This window comes from Glycine max, chromosome 13 (genome assembly GCF_000004515.6).
Source record: "Glycine max cultivar Williams 82 chromosome 13, Glycine_max_v4.0, whole genome shotgun sequence".
NCBI classification, from domain to species: Eukaryota; Viridiplantae; Streptophyta; class Magnoliopsida; order Fabales; family Fabaceae; genus Glycine; species Glycine max.
The window spans coordinates 39,040,836-39,059,598 of record NC_038249.2 but is presented as its reverse complement, the minus strand read 5'-3'; the positions used below and the strand labels follow the sequence as shown (position 1 = coordinate 39,059,598).

At 35.6% G+C, this 18,763-nt stretch overlaps 4 protein-coding genes across 4 annotated transcripts; 2 read left to right on the top strand and 2 right to left on the bottom strand.

Annotated features, from left to right (window-relative positions):
- The first annotated feature begins 223 nt into the window (after nucleotides 1–223).
- On the top strand, nucleotides 224–2,645 carry LOC100784428 (bifunctional epoxide hydrolase 2). The gene is made up of 5 exons (XM_014765961.3): nucleotides 224–793; nucleotides 886–1,100; nucleotides 1,482–1,646; nucleotides 1,717–1,952; nucleotides 2,211–2,645. Exons 1-5 carry the CDS (start codon nucleotides 724–726, stop codon nucleotides 2,458–2,460), a joined length of 936 nt encoding a protein of 311 aa, XP_014621447.1. The 5' UTR covers nucleotides 224–723; the 3' UTR covers nucleotides 2,461–2,645.
- A 647-nt stretch (nucleotides 2,646–3,292) lies between these two features.
- Nucleotides 3,293–6,661, bottom strand: LOC100783360 (protein STABILIZED1). Its single transcript, XM_003543290.5, has one exon. It carries the CDS (start codon nucleotides 6,515–6,517, stop codon nucleotides 3,413–3,415), a length of 3,105 nt encoding a protein of 1,034 aa, XP_003543338.1. The 5' UTR covers nucleotides 6,518–6,661; the 3' UTR covers nucleotides 3,293–3,412.
- Nucleotides 6,662–9,011: 2,350 nt separating this feature from the next.
- On the top strand, nucleotides 9,012–11,342 carry LOC100808804 (clathrin light chain 1). Its single transcript, XM_006594791.4, has 3 exons — nucleotides 9,012–9,625; nucleotides 10,296–10,449; nucleotides 10,760–11,342. The coding sequence occupies exons 1-3, from the start codon at nucleotides 9,273–9,275 to the stop codon at nucleotides 11,237–11,239; spliced, it is 987 nt and encodes a 328-aa protein (XP_006594854.2). The 5' UTR covers nucleotides 9,012–9,272; the 3' UTR covers nucleotides 11,240–11,342.
- Nucleotides 11,343–14,120: 2,778 nt separating this feature from the next.
- Nucleotides 14,121–16,325, bottom strand: EXPB9 (expansin-B3-like). Its single transcript, NM_001261432.1, has 4 exons — nucleotides 16,175–16,325; nucleotides 15,779–16,079; nucleotides 15,571–15,700; nucleotides 14,121–14,315 (listed from the first exon to the last, which is right to left on the bottom strand). The coding sequence occupies exons 1-4, from the start codon at nucleotides 16,323–16,325 to the stop codon at nucleotides 14,121–14,123; spliced, it is 777 nt and encodes a 258-aa protein (NP_001248361.1).
- Between the last annotated feature and the right edge of the window lie 2,438 nt (nucleotides 16,326–18,763).

Here is an 18,763-nt window from a genome sequence, read left to right as displayed (position 1 = left end):
AATACATAATTATTTTTAAAAATTATACTTATCAAAGAAAAGTATGCTTTATAACTGGATTACAAAGATCTAAAGTATAGTTTGAATCCATCTTTAAAATATATCGAGTCTAAGTTCATAAGTCCAAATCCATCAAAAGTTTCTTCCGGACATGTCAGGTCATGATTATCCCTACTTGTAAGGTTATCTATCTATTTATCTTAGTGCTTGTATTCTGTTATTATCAAAAAGAGAATGTTTTGCGCTTTATATTAAAAAACTTGTAATTTCTTTCACTTTCCGAAATCTCTTCCATTCCATGATCTTTTCCTTATTTGTTGAGGATTTCCCAAATAAAAATTGTGCATCCCAGGTCATATCCATGTTTTCTAGTTCACAGCCTTACAAGCAACATGCCTAAAAAAAAAAACCATACAAGCAACCTCGTGACGGATACCACAAGTGTAATTGCAACCATGATAACTAGTATCTTAAATGAATTTACTCTGCAAGATTACAAATAACTTCTTTGTATGTTAATCAAATGGCATAAGAGAATATCCATTTAAATTTTTTTGGTACTGATAAGATAACAGTATCTTCTCATTTGTTTGTATCTGCACATACACAACATGAGCAAGGTTCTTCATTTGTCCGTTATCATTTTCTCCCCTCATAAATCATAATTTCCCCACCCTTTTCTCACACACTCTGCAGTGAAACACCCTGCTCCAAACTCCTTCGATGGAAAACATCCAGCACAGTCACGTGGAAGTTAAGGGACTAAAGCTCCATGTTGCTGAGATTGGAAGTGGTCACTCCTTGAACACCCTACCCTTATCAGAACATTGTTGATTGATTAGGTTCCTCAAATTTCATTTTTTAGTGATAATTCTGTTGGTGCAGGTCAAAAGGCACTGGTTTTCTTACATGGATTCCCAGAAATATGGTATACATGGAGGCACCAGATGATTGCTGCAGCAAATGCTGGCTACCGGGCTATTGCCTTTGATTTCAGAGGCTATGGACTTTCTGAGCATCCTGCGGAGCCAGAAAAAGCAAACTTACTTGACCTTGTTGATGATGTCGTGGGTCTGTTGGATTCATTAAGCATTACCAAGGTATGCAACAACATGTGCTATACAATACAATTTGAGTAATATCTATCATATCTATCAAACTACACGAGTTTCAAGAATTATAGAATAATACATTCATAGACAATTCTGAAATTAAGACTTGTTTCAAATATAAGCAGACCCATTAAAATACATTCATATACAATACAATTCTGAGCATCTTGCCATTGTCTTTGTCTACATGCTAGTTCCATTAAAACTTGTTTCAAATATAAGCAGACCCATAGTAAAGAGAGCAAGATAGAAAACTAAAACCATGGTTGATTTATCTCATACTTATGTGGTTATATCAAACAACACCCTTTTGATTCAAGTGAAAACTTAGACTAATTGTATGTGCAATTTCAATTGTTTGCGTCACAGGCTGTGCTTGTTGGTAAGGACTTTGGTGCCTTTCCAGCGTATATTGTTGCCGCTCTCCATCCAGACAAAGTAGATTCAGTCATAATGTTAGGTGTTCCATTCATGCTTCCAGGTCCCTCTGCTATTCAGAACCTCCCAAAAGGCTCCTACGTTATTAAGTGGCAGGTGTAAATTCTCTCCCATCATTTTCATCTCCCTCTTTGTCAATAATGAACTAATGATTAACTAAATTCAGGAGCCTGGGAGGGCAGAAGCAGATTTTGGCCGCTTTGATGTTAAGTCAGTTATAAGGAACATCTACACACTCTTCTCTGGAAGTGAGATACCAATAGCAGGTGATAATCAGGAAATCATGGATTTGTATGACCCAACTACTCCCCTGCCACCATGGTTCTCTGAGGAAGACCTGGCAACCTATGCATCACTATACGAAAAATCTGGCTTCAGATTTGCATTGCAGGTTCCATACAGGTAATCCCAGTACAGTACTTCTTCTAGAAATCTAAAAAAGTGGATTCATTTTCCTTGTATTTCAATATTGGCATGTTATTCTCAAGAATTGAAATCTTATTCTAAATAATTGTATCTAAGGTTCTTTTATATGAGACATGACATGACATTTTCCTTAAACCAGGTTTCTTAAGTTGAAGTCTTCTGTTTCAATGCTCTAAAATAGTTTTCAAGTCTAGGGTACTTCAGTAATATTATCTCAGTTAATGATCCACACAGGACTCTTGGAGTGGATAGTGGCATAAGTGATCCTAAAATCACAGTTCCGGCACTGCTGATCATGGGTGAGAAAGACTATGTCTTCAAGTGTTTTGGAATGGAGGACTACATCCGAAGTGGCGCAGTGAAACATTTTGTGCCAGACTTGGAAATCATATATATTCCAGAAGGAAGCCATTTTGTGCATGAACAATTTCCTGAGAAGGTGAACCAGCTCATCATTGAATTCCTTAACAAACAAAGCATTTGATTGTCTGATCTGAAGCTCAGAGTAGGATGCAATATTGTATAAGAAGCAACTCTCTGTGGCGGGATGATTTTTAAGGAATCACTTATTTCCAAATAAGGCAATAAGTAACTTGAATGAGTACTTATTCGATAGAACTTTGATCTACACTCTACAGACATTTTGATAAATACTATGTAATTCGTATAGAATTGCTTTTGCTCTATCCTCAACATTAATGATCAATCATCTCATTGATGACCAGCGACGCTGACTATAAAAGTCAAACAGCTAATATTATATAACTAGATTTTGTGCCAATCCCATTGCCTTAGTGCATGGATCGTACTTGGTTGCCTAAAGTTGTTCTTAAACAGCTTCATCCTCCATCACATGCCGAGCGTCCATCAATCTGCAGAAATTGTTTATCAATCATAATCTGATTACCTAAGTCAGTTGGTCACTGTATGTATAATCACCATCTTTGGTCACTGTTAAACAATCCTAATGAAGCTCGAGATCTAAGTATACAACCCATCTTCAAACAATCCTAATGAAGCTTGAGATCTAATACCAGTATATGGAATTTCATGAAATTAGCATCAAAATAAATGAAGGACAACTTTAAATAACCAGCTTTGAGTTTGAGATTCTTTAGTATCCTAAAATAGTCTGAACTCACAGAGTTGCCTATACAAAGATGCCTACAGAAGATACTTGAATAATACTCAGTACAAGCATTTTTAAATAGGTGTGAACATATGCAATAAAGTAGAAAATCAAGAGAATGGTTAGATGACAGAAGACTAATACACAAAAATACAGAAGTTGCAGATGAAAGAAAAAAAAAAGCAAATGAAAGAAACATGGATCAAACTAATATACAAGTTCCTTCAATATTCTACAAGAGACATTCAATAATGTTCAAAGTTCTCTTCAAAACTAATCATTTATGACACAGCTGAAACTTGGCAAATCAATGTTTATTATTCTCAGCCGCATTCTCTTCTTTCCCAAGTGCAACCACTACTTTCTTCAAGATGGATTCGGTTGGTTGATGAGAATTCTCAACAGCCTTTGAGATTGCTTGCCATTTCTCTCCATGTTTTGGTTCAGCAGCAATACATCTCTTCAGTACATCCTTCTGGTTCTCCTCAGTTCCATGCTGCAGTTCAAATTTGTATAGCAATGCCCAAAAATCCCCAATATCAGGAGCTAGTGTCACAGCCCTACTCAACCAAGTCCTGGCTTTGTCCACCTTCCTATCATGCCAGAATAATTTGGCCACAGCAGCAATAACATGGGGATCATGGTCACATTTCTTGATGGCATCCGCGCTCTTGGTTTTACGTTGGGGGCGAGGAACCATCTCAATCGATGCTGCCCACAGAATACCACTGTTAGGACACTCCTGCAATGCTTTTGCCATCAAAATATCAGCTTCTTTCTTATATCCATGCTTCAATTCCGCTCTAACAGCAGCAAGCCAGAGTTCAGGGTTTTGAGGATTCTTCTTGCGAGCCATTGTGAGAACTGCACGTTCTTTACTCAGTCCATTCATCTCCTCTTCAAGATTAGCAAGAGAGAGCCAAAGTGGTACACAATTAGGACAGTTTCTCAATCCAGCTTCATAGACCTTCTTAGCTGCATTCATGCGATCAAGCCGCTTTTCATTCTCAGCAAGCTGTTCCTCAAGCTGGCCAAGCATCAACCACAATTTAAAGAATGAAGGGAATTGCTTCAGACCTTCATCTAACAATCTCCTCTCCTCTTCAATGTTCCCCAGTTCTCTCTCCACAATTGCTGATTTCATCCAGACTCTTTCTGTACCTCCTCTCTCTCTGGCTTTAGCCAACAGCATCCTAGCTCTCTCAGGTTCATGGTTTTCAAATTCTAGCTTGAAAGCAGCAAGCCATATTTCCTCGGAATTGGGAATGGCAGCATAAGCTTCTTGGAGGATAGCTCGAGCTGCGGGCACATCTCCAGCAAGCCACTTCTCTTTGGCACCCATAAGCCAAAGAACTTCAGCCTGTGGTCTGTAGGTAACTGCTTTACGAAGTAATGCATCAAGAGATTCTCTGGTACCATGACTCTTTTCCAGCTGTGCTGCTTTGATCCATATGCTCTTCTTAGTTAAGAAGACAGTCAAGGCATGAGCATATATAGCTCTGGCAGTCTCAATAGAACCTCTTTTCTTACATTCCTCCGCATCAGCAACCCATGTCCTCTTCCTATCTTCTTCTTCAACTCCAACCCCAATAGTATTATGAATTATTGCTTGGCAAGTTACAATGGACCCAGCACGCTCGGCTGCCTCTGCTTCCTTCATCCAAGCTTCCCTATCAATCACCACACCTTCTCTCTGCAAAGCCCTTATACCCCTCTCAATGATCTTGCCAACCATGGAAGTATTCCCATTAGCTTCCTCCAACTTGGCAGCAGTTATCCATATAGCCGGCTCCTTGGACAGCCTCTCCCTCGCCCTATTAAGAACCTTTTTAGCATTGTCATAAGTCTCCAACCGCGCAAGTGCAAGCCACAGTTCAACATGCAAAGGACAACACTCCACAGCCCTGTGAAGCAAAAGCCTAGCATCCTCCTCATTAGCAAGCTCCACAACAGCCTTCCACAGCCTAACAGAATCAGGAATGTGCTCCAACCCCTTCCTCAAAACCCTGCTCTTATTTGCATCATCATTCTCCAACTTTGAAGCCTGCATCCACAGCTTCACCGAATTAGGAATGGACTTAACACCCCGTGCAATCACTGCCTTTGCCTCATCCGGATTCGCCAGCCTACAAGCCTCCAGCCACACATCCTCATTCTTGGGACACTCCTCACACCCTTTCTGTATCAACTGCCTTGCCGCTTGAAGCTTCCCCGCCAACTCCTCCAGCCTCGCAGCCGCAATCCAACCCGGAGGGTGCTTTGGATTCGTCTGCGTGACACTCTTGAGAAGCAACCTAGCCTTCTTGAAATCCGAAATCTCAGCATCACTGGTAATCTTCATACTATTAAGCACAGTCAAGTACCCTTTAGGATCCACATTAGTCATCCCAGAAACCGAATCCGACAACCTATCCAACTTCAAAGACAACACAGTCCCTCTACCCTCACCAACAGCAGTCAAATCAGTAACCGGGGTCTGTGCCCAAGGAGTCTCAGTCCCATTAGCAGCCCTACTCTTAGGATCCAACGCTGTCACGTGCTCTTGTTCCTGCCTTGCCTTCTCCAAAAGAGTATCAGGCACAGGCACAAAACTCTCAAACCTCTTCTTCTTGTTCCTCGACGAATACCCCCCACTCTCGAACTTCTCAAGACTCTGCCAATCATCAGGGGAAAGAGTATACAATCTTCTCTTCAAATCAGCGAATTGCTCAGTGATTTTAGGGTTCGAAGCACGGTATTTCTCAATCTCCTGCTTCAACCTCGCTTCCCTCCTATCCTTCCTCCTAGAATCCATTCTCTTATCGACTGCTTCCCAAACCGCATCTGCTTCTTTGTCATCTTCATCATATTCCGCTGAAGCGAATAACCCAACATCGTTCCCTTCGAATTCATCAAACTTCTGATTCTCGTCGTAGCCTTTGTCTTCCCCATCGTCGTCGTCCTCGTCCTCCCCGGGCTTCCCGCGGCCACGTCCGGCGCCGGAGGTTCCGCCAATGGTGGTGGCGGAGCGGTCAGGGAGGTCGGGAGCGGCGCGGGCGGGACCGATATCGGACCGTGTGGTGAATCCGGTGGCTCCACGGCCGAGACCGGCGACATAATTCGGAGGCGGCTTGGAGTTGAGGAAGTCGAAGCGGGGTTTGGGGACCGCAGGGGGGTTGGTGCCGCCGAGGAAGGGAACGTGGAGGGTTAGGGTTGAGTAGGGTCCGACGCCGAGATCGGAGATGAGAAGGGAATCGTCGGAACCGTCATTGTCGGCGGATAATCGGCGACTGTGGGAGAGGAAGAGGCGCTGGTGGGAGATTGGAAGGGTTAGGATGTGTTGGATAGCGAGTTTGAGGAGATGGAGGGTGGTGGTGTTAGGGTTTATGTCTATGGAGAAGGTTTTGTGATTGGGTGACACGATGAACACCATGGTTGTGTCTCAACGATAAATCTGTATTGGGTTAACGATCTTCAAATAATCAATTATTCTTATTGATAATGTATTTTCTCTTCAAATATATCTTACATTATAAAATTATTAATTTTTATAATAAAATGAAAATTGATTCAGCTCAAAGCACATACAAGTTTGGCAAATTGTAGTCTTTTTAGTTTGCAAGCAGTATAACAAATTTAGAATATATTTCATCTATTTTTTTCACCAAGTTGATTTATGTCATCATTATTCTTTTACTTCAACTATATTACTCACTTTAAAGCTTAAATAAATCTTATTCAACTCTCTAATTCTATTTTTTCAGGTAGTCTCTGTATACCTATGGTATTGTGATTTGTGAGTCACGTCATGTAGGATGATTATATCTTTTTGTTTCAAATATTATTATTACAATTCTCACATAAAATAAATCAAATTTTACTATTTAAGTTTTTTCACATTTTATTATCATATTATCAATTTTTGCACATCTCCTCGTGTATATATAAATGTATAAGTTTACTTGCCTTCTCATTGTGCTACTCTTTCTTATATTCATTTGAATATTCTTTTCACATGAAATGGTATACTTCACACTCTTCTCTCTTATCATGTGTTTCTTTTTTTAACTTTTCCTAAAATTTCTCTTATATACAAGGGTGGAAAAAAATTCATGGATATTTTAAATGGGTATCTTGTATATATCTATAGGTATTTTTTTACGTGCTGATTAATGAAAAAAGATATGGATATCGATCATAGGATTTTATCCGTGAATATTCAATACTCGTAAAGTTATAAAAGTTTTTTATATATATTATGTATTTTCAAATTATTTGAACTTATATTTTTCTTTGAACTTATGCTTCAAAGATATTATAATTTTATTTGTACTTTGGATTTATATTTATTTATATTTAAGAGATACTTATTTTATATTTAATTTTGTTGTATTAATATTTCTTTTTTACTCTTCAAAAAGGTTTTCAATTCATTAATTTTACTTGATGTTGAAAATCACTTTTTTTTTAATTTTTTTTTTTTAAGTATCCATCATTCATAGATACTAGTGAGTATTTTTCAAACGGATACCAACGGATGATAATAAGTGAAGAATCAAATTCGAGATTTATTCTGAAACATTTGTCACTTATTTTGGATAGATATTATTGCTGATTTAAAAAAAATCTTGAAAAAAAAAATCTTGTGCAGCTCATTAATAAATGTTATTAATGCTGATTTTTTTATTAAAAAAAACCTCGAAAGTATCACTATAATTCACAAGCAATTAGTATATGAATACCACAAAACATTAATTATTAAAACTGAAGATACACTACTTCAACAAAATATTTTATTTTCACTTTTTTTCAGAGTAGAATACAAATACTCAATATCTCAAACTATGAATTTCTTATTTATTTGGTTAAGAAAACCAGACGCTTGAGTTTTTTATGAAAGAAAAAAATTCAATAGTAGAATGTAAAAATATGAGATGATTAATTAGGAATCCTCCTAAAGCATAACAGTTATGGTAGACAATATTATTCGAACTTAATAAGATCGTTAAGAATGAGAAAGTTCTCTCCTTTCAATTATTCATTAAATTCTTATTAATGCATTTCATTGTTTAAAGTTGTCATTTTATGTCTCACAATTTTGCTAATCATTTTTCCTTCACAAAACTTTAATACAAATCCATTATTCTGATTCAAATTAAGGTCTGGATAATCAAGGTGTTGGTTAAAGAACTATTCAATGCATCAGTTTAATTCATATTTTAGTTTTTTAATTAATGTCTCAACAATACAGGTCAGCATTTGTCTTCAAATAAAATGCATGTAAATTTAATATTACCAATAATATACCTACACATTTAAATTTTAAATACTAAAACATATAATGTGCAAGACTGAAGAATATAGTTCACTCATGTATATAAAACATAATCGTTAATTCATGTAATCATGTGTTAAAACTTATAATAAGAAAAACATATTTATATAAGACTTTGCCAAAAGATATAAAATATCAACAAAGGAGAAATAGTGTTAAATTATGCTAAGGTTAAATGTTAAATTACATGCAAAACATATGAAATTTGCTATAATAAGCTTATATTATAGTTAAAAATCACATATAAATTGAACTAACACATTAGTAAGAGATAAAAATATATATATGTTTTAACATGCTTTGTAATCGAACAAATTTTAAATAGTTCACTAATTAACCTATAACACATGTCCATATCCAGTCATAGGTTAACACAGTGCCTAACTGCGTGGCAACTTAACAATAACGAAAGCACAAGTTGTGTAATGGAAGTGGAGGTAAAAAAATGGGCAATGCAAGCAAGTTGAAGCTAATTGGTTTACCATGATTGTTAACCTTTTTTATTTTTCATGCATGGTGAAATGGATTGGGCCTACATAATAATAGGCCTTCCACAGAGTTCACTAGAAAAATTATTAGCAAAAAAAACCAAGTGTACCGCGTAAGAAACTAAAAATAATTTATATTTTCAAAAGCATTAACTTTTTTTATTTGTACTGCAACACGTAGTTTACACATTAATTTTCATTGGAAAAAATATTTATATAAGAAATATAAAAAAAAAAAAAATAGAGGTGAAAGAACAAAACTGCACCCATGATATAACGTTGGACGGGAGGCAACTCCAACATTTTCTGAGTTTGGTAGTGATTTGTGATCCGAAGGCAACGTTGGAGAGAAGCATCCATCAGAAATGGCGTCGTTCGACTCGTTCGAGGAACAATCACATCAATCGCCGACAAGGGGACCCTTCGAGGATGACAACAGCTACACGGACATGGGCATGGGCTACGAGTCTCATCAGCATTATGATTACGATGACCAACATCCTCAATTCAACAACGTGGATCCAAACAACAACAACTTCAGCGATAACGCACATTCTCCTCCTGTTTATGGCTTCGGCATTTCCACCCCCAACCCCGACTTCGTTTCCCCCTTCGAACCAGCTGCCGCTGATGACACGACCTTCTCCTCCGACGGTCCAATGCTCCCCGACCCATCTCAAATGCAAGAGGAAGGCCGTGCTAGACGTGAATGGCGACGGTCAGATTTAGTTTCATTTCAAATGTTTTTCTTTTATACTATTTTACATGTCAGCAAGGTAAGCCATGGTGGTGGTGAAAAATGATCTATTTAATGGGAAACCCATATTCTACTTCTTCTATCTTGATTAGTCTCTTGATCCAATATGTTGAGAAACACTTGTGATATTTGAACCAGGAAAAAAAAAAAAGTGTGCATGCAACATTTTCTTTTTCTCATTTACAATATTTTTAGATTTCATGTTTTTTTATTGCCAGAAAGGTGAGCATGTTTTGGGTTTGTTTTGGAATTTTTTTCCCATGACAAGGAACTTGTTCCATAGTTGATCTATTTAATTCTTCTTTAATATTTTTTTTATTGAGCTTTTCTCTTTTGTGGATTAGATTGTGTTGAAAATTGAAAGAGTGATGTAGATGTTTAATTGTTCTTTGAATTGCAAAAAAAATTGTATAGGTTTAGTAATCTTGTGTTGTAATAAATGTTCCCTTTATGTAACTCATTATAGTATTATGCCTTTGAAGTATTAAATGGATCTTGATTTTTGTGGTGGTGAGAAAAGTATTATTTTCTTGTTCGTGTGTGAGTATAGGCGTGTTTCTTTGTTGGTTATACATATAATATTACATTTGCTTTTCTGATATTATAATTTTCATGACTTCCGTTGATGCAGTCTAAATGCCATTCATCTTGAGGAAAAAGAGACAAGAGAGAAAGAGATGCGGAATCAGATTATAAAGGAAGCTGAAGAGTATAAGGAAGCTTTCTATGAGAAAAGAAAGGTCAACTGTGAGAAAAACAAAGAGAACAATAGGGAAAGAGAAAAGGTAGAAATATACTTCCTATGCTATAATTTAATTCCTTAAGTAACTCCCTATATTATAATTCCTTTAGTCCATTTTGTAAACCATGCATTCAACGAGCATTGTCATACTTTCGTATTTGCATAGAGAAAAGAGTATAGGGAATGAACTTTACTTGAGAGCCAGAGCTAGTAAAGTTCATTCCCTATTTGCCACAGTTAAGTAAATTACTCACGTTGTTATTCCTCTATTCAATTTTATGAACCATGTATTCATTGAGCCTTATCATACTTCTTTGTTTGTATACAAATAAAAAGAATGAGTGTATGTGTAGATACACTTGGCCAACCAAGAGAAATTTCACAAAGAAGCTCACAACCATTACTGGAAAGCAATAGCTGAGATAATTCCTCGCGAGGTTCCTAATATCGAGAAGAGAAGAGGGAAGAAAGAAGGTGAGAATAAGCCTTCTGTTCATGTTATTCAAGGTCCAAAGCCGGGAAAACCCACTGATCTTGCAAGAATGCGCCAAATGATTTTGAAGCTTAAACAGAACCCCCCTTCTCATATGATGCCTCCCCCACCCAAAGAAGAGAAAGATGCAAAAGAAGGCAAAGATGGCAAAGATAACAAAAATGCAAAGGAAGGGAAGGATGATAAAGATGTGAAAAGCTCAACACCAACTGCAACAACAGGTGTTGTAGAAAATAAACCTTCTTCCCCTGCAAAAGATGTTGCTGCTAATGGTGAACCACAAGATCCTGCTATTGTTGAGGGTGAGCAAGTAGCTAGTTCTGAACCAAAAGCTGCTTAGTGATGAAGACATTACTGTTTTTTATAGCAATTCTTTTTAAATATATTTTGTATTCCTTTGATCTTGCTAATTTTTGTTGCTATATTGATGGAGAATAAGTGGTGGCCAAATGAAGATACGTTAGGCTTTGCAGAATGCCCAGTGGAGAGCTTTAATCCAAACTATTATCCTAGAATTGTAGGTTTTAGATGCAGATCTTTTGGTGCCATCTTACATTAATACTTCTAATTAAAGTATAATTTTTCTAGAATTGTTTTCTCTTTGCATATGGTTTTTCTCTCTGTAACAAGTATACTTAACTTTGCTTTTGCTAATTCAAAGGCTTTTGTTTTGTTCATATCAACCTTGAAGTATATAATTGAGGTCCCAAAGCTATAAAAATGGCTAGGCTAACTATTTACAAGCTTTTTTTATAGCTCGAGCAATATGAAATATTGTTGCAAGAAAAACAAAAAGCATTTAGAAGATGTTTGTGTAGATTCACTGGTTCTTACTTCCTAGTGCAAATTTTTATCAAGCTAACAGATGATACCACAAAGTGGTGCACTTAGATCTAGTGGGATTGAAAATTATAGTCTATTTCATTTCAATTGCTCATTTAACTTTATTTAATTGGTGATCAAGTTACTTTTGATAAGTTTTAACTAATTAAAATCAACTAGAAAAGAACATATAAGATATAATTGGTTTGACCACACATTTAAGAATCCTAAACGAGTTTGTTCTTGTATAAACCGTTAAAAGTTAAACACTATCCTTGAATTAGTCAAACTATGGAATTCTGAGTTCATTTTACAATTTCTATAATTTACTATCTTCGTCATGTATGCAACTAAGCCAAGTTTGATCACGAATTCTTGATTCATAAGCAAATATAGTAGTTAGTGATCGCATCATTTACTTCACAAATCACATTTATAACAACAAAAGCCTTTTCCTAGTAAGTTATGTCAGCTACTTGAATTGAACGATGTCGCTTTGTTCACTAAAAACCAAGTATATGCAAAAGTCATAAATTACAACAATTCAAATATTTAAGTTGCTTAAAACGTATAGCATCAAGAATGACGAACCTTCTCATTGTAGAACTATTTTAATTCCTTCAAATGTTTGTCCAAAATGCCAGTTATCAAAGGCCACACTATAAAATATAAGTGTTTTTTCACTGTTGATTGTTACCTCAAAGGATAGAGACTGTCATTGAAGGTTCACATTGAAGTGCTAGTTTTGCCCCCAATTCCTTACCATAGGTATATCCATGTCAAATTCCTTCACTTTCACAACAACCACTTCGCCATCAAACTCAGCATTGGTAATGAAAACTTGATAAAAGTGATTACTGAACTCATCATGAATTCCAAACCACCACTTCCCTTGACCCTTTATTTAGCACAATATTCACATTGAGAATTTTCCCATAAAATTAGTTATATTAGCCAAAAGTTTAAACATTAAAAACATGGTTTCGTCCAGTACCTTCTATATTGAAATGGAACCATATCATATTTTCTCATGGCAATTTCAACAAATGCAGCTTCTGACATCTCAAAATATTCTCTTGGAAAATTGCACCAACTACCATAATTAGTTGAAAGTCCATATTTTGTAGCATAACAATCTATAACAATAAGTAAAAAAAACAACTAGAAATATTACTTCATCTTAAGCAACCATTGTTGCTCCGCTAGCCTATACTAACGCAAACTTATATTACTCTTATTTGTAATTAGATTGAGAAACTCTGTTTAGAGTTTCTCTTCTAATAGTAAAAAATAGTATTCTATTACTTGGGGTTTTTTGTTTTGCTTGCCTAAAATGGTATTTATGACTTTAATTCATCAGCAATATAAGCAAATTATTTTATCAATAAATTATCTTGCAATGTTGTTTTTTAATATCTAAAGATTTAAATATTTATTAACGATATTTCAATTTAGACAACACATTATGAGGACCACAATGCCAGGTTCATCCCAAATAGTACTATATTAACAGGGAAGTAAAATTGTAGTGAGTAAAATAGTAAACAATATTCACTGGTTCTAACATATATATATATATATATATATATATATATATATATATATATATATATATATATATATATATATATATATATATATTCATTCAATTTAAAGCCCACTGGGCACAGTACACACATTCTACGATACTGATACTGATAGTAACTAATAGAGCTGGCTTCGAGGGTCAGCTCCTCCAAGAAGAAGAAGAACGAAGAAGGAGAGGAATTCTATATTTCTCATTGATTTCCACTTGCTTTATTACATGGCTATCTATAATGATTCCTTACTAGCAGGATTTGTCTCTTTGTGATTACAGGAATATTACAAAATGCCCAAATCTGTTAGGGATGTCCCCTGATAACAGACAACTTTTATTCCTAGCAAGATCCTGTTCCTAGCACAGCTAATCTTCTAAACCAAATCCCTGAGGTATGCTGGTTTCTTAATCTTTCTTTTGGGCTTCACTATTTGCACCTCTGGTTCTGCTTCTTTGTTTCTGTTTTCTGTTGCTGTGTATGCTTCCCTATCAGATACACTACAGGCTCTCTCCTGTTTGGAGAGGGCTACCAATAATACCATGACTTCTGGTGCAAACAGTTGCACACCACAAAAATGACAAATTTATAGGTATACAAAAACAAAAGAATAAAACTAAGAAAAGGAAACACCATTGGATAGCCTTGTGCACTCAACGGCTACTTTTCTTTCTTATTAAAAAACACTAAGACACGAAGGCCAAGTAGTTTGACTCTCTGTATTATGGAACTTGAGCAACTTCAACTTTGTAATAAGTGCTTTATTAATTACTCCCTTTGCGAAGAAGGGCCTTGGTGATTGTTCAGTTGGCAAACCCTGTGTTAAGACAGGAAATTTAAGCGAGAAGTATAACTGGCTTTTGGAGCCCAATTGCTTGGAATAACATCTTTGGCAATGAGGCTTTTCCCTGTGGATGTGCTTAGCTTAACAGAGAAAGGTCCTTTTAATGGCCCCTTAATGATGCACCAATTTGCACCCCATTCACGCTTCATCTGCAGCCACTCACTCGACCCTGCCTGCAAATACCAATATCCAATCACAATAAAAGAAAATCAATCTCATTATTCCTTTTGTTGAATTTGTATTGTACAAAACTTACATAAAGTTTCATCTCACTAATACATGTAATAAAAGTTTACATTAAACAAGTATGCAGATTGTTTATTCAAAACTTCAATTCTAATTAGAGAAAAACACAACCAAATATAACTAATTGTATCCAAGTTTTCTCCATTTGTCTATATGAAATTGGAAGAGAAATTATATTTGTATAACGTATATGCTTGTTGTATATTTTATTATGACACAGAAATTTTACAGAGAGAAAAAGGAAAAATAGTGTACATGTAACATGTTGTAACGGTATCATAAGAATAATAATGCAATGCAAGTTAAATCCAAATTGGGTTGATCTAAGTCATGCACCTATGACCTACCTAGAAGATATTATTTATTGTGGGGGAGAAATTGGGAAAGGAATTTTCTTTACAGTTTCCATGTCACAGGCTTCTAGTTCAAAAGATATAGGAAAAGGGTACCACAAGAGGAACATTGGATGCCAATGGTGACCATGATGTGAGGATAACACTTTGGATAGTGTATTTTTAATAGGGTAGAAATGGATTACAACCTTGGGCATATAATCCAATGATTCCAATGTAAAGTACAAAAGATGGAACTGCATAGCACCGGCACGTGATCTAAAAAGACATCCACAACATTTGGAATTGGAATTGGAATTGGAATTGTCCACCGAATCATGTCCTAACCATACATGTCCATGCTTTCATCTTAATTTTTAATGTAACTACATTTCCACAATTTTAAATTTGAAATCGATGGATAATTTATTAGCTTCACCTAATGTACGCAATCAGTTTGATGGTATGAGTATGACAGTTCCTTGGGCCCCAGAGATTATTACTAGTTTACTATGTGTTGCACTTTAATTAAGTAAAGCATCTGTACGTTCTAGCTATATATGAAATATTAAAATATATAGAGTATCTCATCACGTTCTTGTAGACATCAGATGCTACTACCAGTAGTTGTAAATGATTTTATGGACACCAGAAGTTGAAGGTTTCTTCTCTCTCACTCTTATGGGGTTCAACTATCTTTCTTCATTTTGCTATTCTAGTAATAGTATATATTATTCTAGCTAGATGTGAATGACGGTAAATGGTTGGAAATTGAGATTTTAAGGAATAAATGTATAGTTAAAAATGATGTCAAGTAAAATATGAACAAAACAGAAGAGAGAAAGCGTACCTGTTGTATATGCATGGAGCCAATCACCCCATCTCCATTTTGAAACTCCACCTGAAGAGATAGCCAAAAAGGTGTGGAACCTTCATTGACATGGAAGACAATGTTTTTGCCACCATACTTGCATGATGCTCTGCCAAAAATACAATCAAACTAGGTTAAGCCGAAAAAGAGAGAGAAAAAAATGTAGACATTATGATGTTATGAGTACCTTCGATAAAGGATTGGGATTTCACCTCGGTTTCTGAGCTTAACGTTTTCACCCGAAAGCGCCATGCGGCCAAAGGCAGAGCCACTGAGGTCGAAGTGCGTTCGGTCAGTCCGACAGCCCGGGCACTCATCGGTTATTATAACCGTCACTGCCCGTTTGGAACAAATGCTACGGTCCAAACACTTGACCTTATAGCAAGCACCACAACCTTCACCCTTCTTAAACAGCACTGGCCCCACTGCTGCCACCCTTCCCTTCAAAGGCTTCACGTCCACCAACGTACCATACCCACATGCCCCTCCTGAACGTTAACGTGCTCATCAATCTACATTAACATTCACCTACATAATAATAATCAACTCGCCGAGTCTGTGTTTAATCTAATTTAGTCCTTACCGTTGCTACCGTTGCCTTCGGGGTCGCCGTACCACGTGGCGGTTCCGGTGTACCAATGTTCGTCCAGATCAGAATCCCCGTGCGCGTATACTTGCGCAATTCTAAAGCATAAGCTTAGAAAAAGCACGGCGGAGAAGCGCTGGCACTGCATTTTCAGTGATTCGGATATGTCGCCGACAGGCGGTTTTATTTTATGAGACCGTTAATGGCTTTTGGGTTCTTTTATAGTGCAACGCTGGAGTCCATTCAACGGAATAACTGTCATGGCCTTATTGTCCCTTTTGTCCTTTTGTGCTGGGTCCCACCGGCGGTTGAAGCGTAAACTCCGCATGTACGTGCTCTTAAGACGAAGCAAGTGGGTATGATATTGGTCCATAACAGAAATTATTTAATTTTTGCTACCGTTAACCTCGTTCTTTTTTCTTTCTTTTTTTTTAACGATCGAATGAACGTGAAAGCGAGAATGTAGCGTTTTTAGAAAATGACGTTGTTTTGAGGACCCCAATTGTCGTTTGCCCGAAAACGATTCGCCCAAGAGTACTACTGTTCCCACCTTGTTGCAGTTGGTGCGAAATTGTGGGTGTGGATTATTTTGACCTAAGATTAGCTATTTTATTGTATTATTATCGTTGGCTTTGTTTAATTAACTCAAATATAAAAGGCAATGATCGCACATGTGTAGAAATAAATTATATAAGAAAAATTAAAAAGGTCAATCAAACAATTAGCTATCGACTTTTCTTCTCTTCTTTTTTGAAAAAAAATGGTCCCCATTCTTGAAAAAAATTCCTTGATATTTATGACATTATAAAAGTTAGAAAGACTTGCTTGGAATTTTCAGATAATAACATGGGTGAGGAGTCTATTCTGTAGTGGATGCCAATGCCATGTCTCCCAGTGAAGAAAATAGTGAGCAGATTTGAGAATGATTATTGGCCATTGAGGCAATCAACTATAACTTGTAATATTGGGATTATTGTCCTTGTTTTTGTGTTTTATGGACTTTCGTGGACCAGACATTTGATATATATATATATATATATATATATATATATGTGTGTGTGTGTGTGTAAATAAAATCACATGTATATGCTGCTTCTGCTAAGTGTAGTCTCTGTATTAGGAATTGGGATATGACATAATATGAGGCAATAATTTGAAACACCTGCTTGGATAACAGTGATGCCTAATTAAGTCTGTGAGGGTAAATCAAGTTTTATTGAATTCAATTTTACTGATCAATTCGATCGTAAAGGTAAAGCAATTAATGGAACTGGGAGAGGGAGTTTATATAGTTAGTTAGCACTAATATCATAATTAGTGTTTTTTTTCCTATCTTGTCATGCTTATAACTTATCTCCAGACCTGCTGTCTGCGGATTAATTATTCATGAAAATCCGTGGATGGTTAGCTTCATAAATTGTAGTTGATCCAAGGTCAGCAATTCTGGAAGGTGGTGCCGACTAGTAAGATAGCAGCATAATGATGATATGGGGGGAAAACGAATAAAAAACTACTAGCATTACAAATAATGTATCAATAATTATAATAATAATCATAATGATGCTGATTTTTTAACATTAATTATTACAACCGATTTTAAATAATTAAAAGTGGAAAAATATTTAAACATTTTTATTTTATTAGCTAAAATTAATCTAAAAGCTTATATTAATAAAATAATAATAAAAATAGCTACTTTTTTGTGACTTACCTGAATCGGAATATCTCGCATTTTGACCAGAAACACGTACGATAAGTGCCGACAGGCTCACAAATTTACTGAGATCAACTAATACATTTCAAATGATGGCTCCTTTTGATCCTGCTTAATTAGTATTAGTGTAAATGGATATTGATAAGAAACTAATTGCACCATTGTCCATTAGAAATTGTTATGTACTCTTGATTCCTTAATTATCGGAACATCAAGTTTGAGTGGGATTACCAAATCACTTGTAAGTATACAAAGCTTTTAGAACAAAAGGTCTAAACTCTAAAGCATCAAATCAAACCAAGCAAAGATATGGACTCGAATGCTTTTTAAAAAGAGGATTCGATATAGTGAAATTTAATCCATGTAAAGCTTTGTTTGGCAGTTGTAAAGACTAAACGATAAAATCATTGATTTCAAAAATATATAATAACTAGCAATTACACGGATACTTAATTCAATTTATACAGAGATGTTTAAAATTTAATTTAATAGACACAATATTATTTTAATGATGAAATGTAAATATTTCATTAAACTTGTTATCCCATAATAATATATATCTTTTTCTGGTGTTCCCAAATTTTAGATAATTTTATTATTTATCAGTTCCTAAACTCTTATTACTCTCACTTAATAATTATTCACTATTCTTATATAATTTTTTTTTTTACTTCTAAATCTTTTTGTAAAGAGATACGGAGTGCTTCTCTCCTCCAGTAAAGAATAAAAAAAAATAAAGAAAGTAATTCTCCTTTAATTGATCATAGATAATTAAATTAAAAAGAAATATTAAGGATCAATTTGTTTAAATTTAATTTTTTTTAAGAAGGTATTAAAAATTAATTTACTTTTCAGAGATTTTATGAAAATAG

Bases quoted from the DNA above. Each gene is read 5' to 3' on its own strand.
- LOC100784428 (XM_014765961.3), top strand. From the start codon at position 724: ATGGAAAACATCCAGCACAGTCACGTGGAAGTTAAGGGACTAAAGCTC. The intron at 1,101-1,481 runs GTATGCAACAAC...TTTGCGTCACAG, and splicing joins ATTCATTAAGCATTACCAAG to GCTGTGCTTGTTGGTAAGGA. The intron at 1,647-1,716 runs GTGTAAATTCTC...AACTAAATTCAG, and splicing joins CCTACGTTATTAAGTGGCAG to GAGCCTGGGAGGGCAGAAGC.
- LOC100783360 (XM_003543290.5), bottom strand. From the start codon at position 6,517: ATGGTGTTCATCGTGTCACCCAATCACAAAACCTTCTCCATAGACATA.
- LOC100808804 (XM_006594791.4), top strand. From the start codon at position 9,273: ATGGCGTCGTTCGACTCGTTCGAGGAACAATCACATCAATCGCCGACA. The intron at 9,626-10,295 runs GTCAGATTTAGT...CCGTTGATGCAG, and splicing joins GCTAGACGTGAATGGCGACG to TCTAAATGCCATTCATCTTG. The intron at 10,450-10,759 runs GTAGAAATATAC...GTGTATGTGTAG, and splicing joins ACAATAGGGAAAGAGAAAAG to ATACACTTGGCCAACCAAGA.
- EXPB9 (NM_001261432.1), bottom strand. From the start codon at position 16,325: ATGCAGTGCCAGCGCTTCTCCGCCGTGCTTTTTCTAAGCTTATGCTTT. The intron at 15,701-15,778 runs GTACTCATAACA...TATTTTTGGCAG, and splicing joins ATCCCAATCCTTTATCGAAG to AGCATCATGCAAGTATGGTG. The intron at 14,316-15,570 runs GTACGCTTTCTC...TGGTATTTGCAG, and splicing joins GCTCCATGCATATACAACAG to GCAGGGTCGAGTGAGTGGCT.